This window comes from Rhincodon typus, chromosome 43 (assembly GCF_021869965.1).
Source record: "Rhincodon typus isolate 14 chromosome 43, sRhiTyp1.1, whole genome shotgun sequence".
In the NCBI taxonomy this organism is placed as follows: Eukaryota; Metazoa; Chordata; class Chondrichthyes; order Orectolobiformes; family Rhincodontidae; genus Rhincodon; species Rhincodon typus.
This window is the reverse complement of record NC_063374.1, coordinates 8,067,597-8,070,725: the sequence shown is the minus strand read 5'-3', so window position 1 is coordinate 8,070,725 and position 3,129 is coordinate 8,067,597. Positions and strand designations below refer to the sequence as shown.

General features: G+C 50.6%; 1 protein-coding gene across 1 annotated transcript in view; it reads left to right on the top strand.

The window, feature by feature from the left end:
* The window catches only part of LOC125487643 (EGF-containing fibulin-like extracellular matrix protein 2), a 13,343-nt gene that overhangs the window by 4,222 nt on the left and 5,992 nt on the right, over positions 1-3,129 (top strand). The window contains exon 3 of the mRNA XM_048619570.1: positions 2,183-2,299. Coding sequence (XP_048475527.1) covers positions 2,183-2,299 — 117 coding nt within the window. The remainder of the gene's footprint in view (positions 1-2,182; positions 2,300-3,129) is intronic.

The following is a 3,129-nucleotide window of genomic DNA, read 5'->3' as shown; positions in this document are numbered from 1 at the left end:
CTATGCCCCTCTAGTTTTGAACCGTCTTACCCTGGGGAAAAGACCTTGGCTATACACCCTATCCATTTCCCTCATGGTTTTATAAACCTCTATAAGGTCACCTTGTGGGCGGCATGGTGGCTCAGTGGTTAGCACTGCTGCCTCACGGTGCCAGGGACCCAGGTTCGATCCCACCCTCGGGCGACTGTCTGTGTGGAGTTAGCACATTCTCCCTGTGTCTGCGTGGGTTTCCTCCGGGTGCTCCGGTTTCCTCCCACAGTCCAAAGATGTGCAGGTTAGGGTGGATTGGCCATGCTAAATTGTCCCATAGTGCCCAGGGATGTGCAGGTTAGGGTGGATTGGCCGTGCTAAATTGCCCCATAGTGTCCAGGAATGTGTAGGTTTGGTGTGTTAGCAATGGGGAAATGCAGGGAAACGGTAGGGTTGTGGGTCTGCTTAGGATGCTTTTCAGAGGGTCAGCGTGGACTCAATGGGCTGAATGGCCTGCTCTCACACTGTAGAAATTCTATGATTCTACGATACCCCTCAGCCTCCGACGCTCCAGGGAAAATAGCCCCAGCCTACTCAGCCTCTCCCTGTAGCTCAAACCCTCCAACCCCGGCCAACGTCCTTATAAATCTTTTCTGAACCCTTTCAAGTTTCACAACATCCTTCCTACAGCAGGGAGACCAGAATTGAACGCAGTATTCTAAAAGTGGTCTAACCAATGTCCTGTACAGCTGCAACATGACCCTCCCGACTCCTATACTCAATGCACTGACCAATAAAGGCAAGTGTTGAGAATAGCCACCCAGGAACTGAAAGGCATCAGTATAATCCGAGGCACTGAGCAAAGACTTTATCAGCTGTGGTACCATGAGTAAAGGTTGGGATTAGGGATAGGCAATCAGAGGGCGTTGTTCTCAGAGAAGAAGAATCACCCCTGGTCTTGGAACTCCAGGGAAAATACTCAGAGGCAACAGAAGAGCATTCATTTCACGTGAAACAGAGAGGGAGAGATAGGGGCAACGAGTCCCACTTGTGTGCGATCAATGAGAACAGAAGGTCATGGAAACAGAGGTCATTCCGAAAGGGAAAACCGAAAGAGCTGCGGATGCTGTAAAATCAGAAACGACAACGGAAGTTGCTGGAAAAGCTCAGCAGGTCTGGCAACACCCGTGGAGAGAGAAAGCAAGAGTTACAGTTTCGGGTGGAGTGACCCATGTCGGTTGGGGACGGTTTCTCTCGCTGGGGGTGGGGGGGAGATCCGGAACTAGGGGCCACGGTCTCAAGATTATCGAAGACCGGGATGGAGGGAAACGTTTCTCCGAGAGTCTTTGCCACATCCTTCCCCAAGATATTTTGCGGATTAGCGTGAAGGTAGATTCTCAGTAAGCGAGGGAGTGAAAGGTCAGCAGGGAAATGTGGAATGAGCCGTGGTCTTATTCGAAGGCAGATCTGACTCACCTTACACCTTGACTACACAAAAATCTCTCACAGAATTACAGTCACAGAGAGTTACAGGAGCACTAGGCAGTAAGAACGAAAGTTAATTCAAAAGTTGGGCGGAGGGGACACTGTCTAAATCCCACCAAGGTTCGAGCTGAGGTGTTCCCGGGAGAATCTGACCCCTTTAAAGAAACTGTTGGAATGAATTTAGTGTAAAAGCTGTACACGATGCACCCAGACCCTTCGGTCTAACCAGTGCGTGCCAACCATAATCCCAAACTGGTCCCGCCAGCCTGCTCCTGGCCCAAACCTTTCCTATTCATGCTCTTATCCAAATCTCTTTTGAACGTTGTAGCTGTGCGCGCATTCACTACTTCCTCTGGAAGTTGCCTCAAGTTGAAACACAGGGAGGAGGTGTGCTGTAGCGACCACGTATATGTTGTTGAGAATCACCATGCTATTGAGACTGAGATGGAAGCCTAGGAACCTCCTGCTAGAGAGTGGGATTACAGACCTCAGGCTGTGGAGAAGGGAGTTGGTCAGATCTCCCCAGAGCCAACAGCACTCCTTCTTGGCTAAGGCAGAGACTGTGATAGAGCAGTGGAGACGGTATCGGCTAAGGGAGCAGTGTCCCAGCAGGGACAGACAGAGCTCTGCCTATGGGAATCAAATCACCCTTACAATCCGTTCACTACCTCCCCCCATCCCCAGCCCGAGCTCGCTCGCTCCCTCTCTCTCTCTCTCTGTCTTGCAGACATCAACGAGTGTCGCTTTCGGTACTGTCAGCATCGGTGTGTGAATTCCCCCGGGTCCTTCACTTGTCAGTGTGAGCCTGGTTTCACCTTGGGGAGAGATAACCGTTCCTGTGTCGGTAAGTCTAACACTGGTCACTGTACCTGCACCTTCCTCTGGATCCTAAATACAAACCTCTCCCTCTCTCTCTGTGTGCCGCGGTCTTTCTCTGTGACTCTCTCTGCTTTTCTCTCTCTCACCCTTCTGATTTCTGACCTCTTTCTGTGCCTCTCTCCTTTTTATCTCTTGATCTCTCTCTCTTTCCCTCTGCATCTCTCTCTCTACCTCAGTCACTCTTTCTTTGCCCCCTGCTCTATCTCTCACGTTCTCTCTCCCTTCGTTTCCTGCTCTCTGTCTCCTTCTTTCTCTTTCTTCAGGTCACTCCTTCTCTATCAGTCTTTCTTTGCCCCTTTTTCTCTCTGTCTTTCTCTCTTTGCCCCTTTTTTCTCTCTCTCTCTACCCCTTTCCCTCACTGTCACTCTGTCTCCAGCAACCTCTGTCCTCTCTCTGTGCCCTTTTCCTCACTGTGGAACATTGAAGAGGGTTACATGGTTCTATCGAGTTACCGTCAGTGATTCAGACCACAGCCCAATCCCGGTGTCTCTGAGGTGCTTTCTGGTATCCCCTTGCTTCCCCACCTCCCTCCCCACACAATCACACTTCCACATCCACATATCCACAATCATATAGGCAGACACACACTGTCTCTCTCACACACTCACCTACCCCTACACACACTCAATTAAACTCTCTCTCACACACCCAACTACCCTCACATACGCTTACACCTGCACATATGATCAATTACACCGACATGCACACACCCACCCACACTCTCCCTCTCTTTTGCGCGCGCGCACACACACACACACACACACACACACAGTCTCTCTCTCTCACACACACACT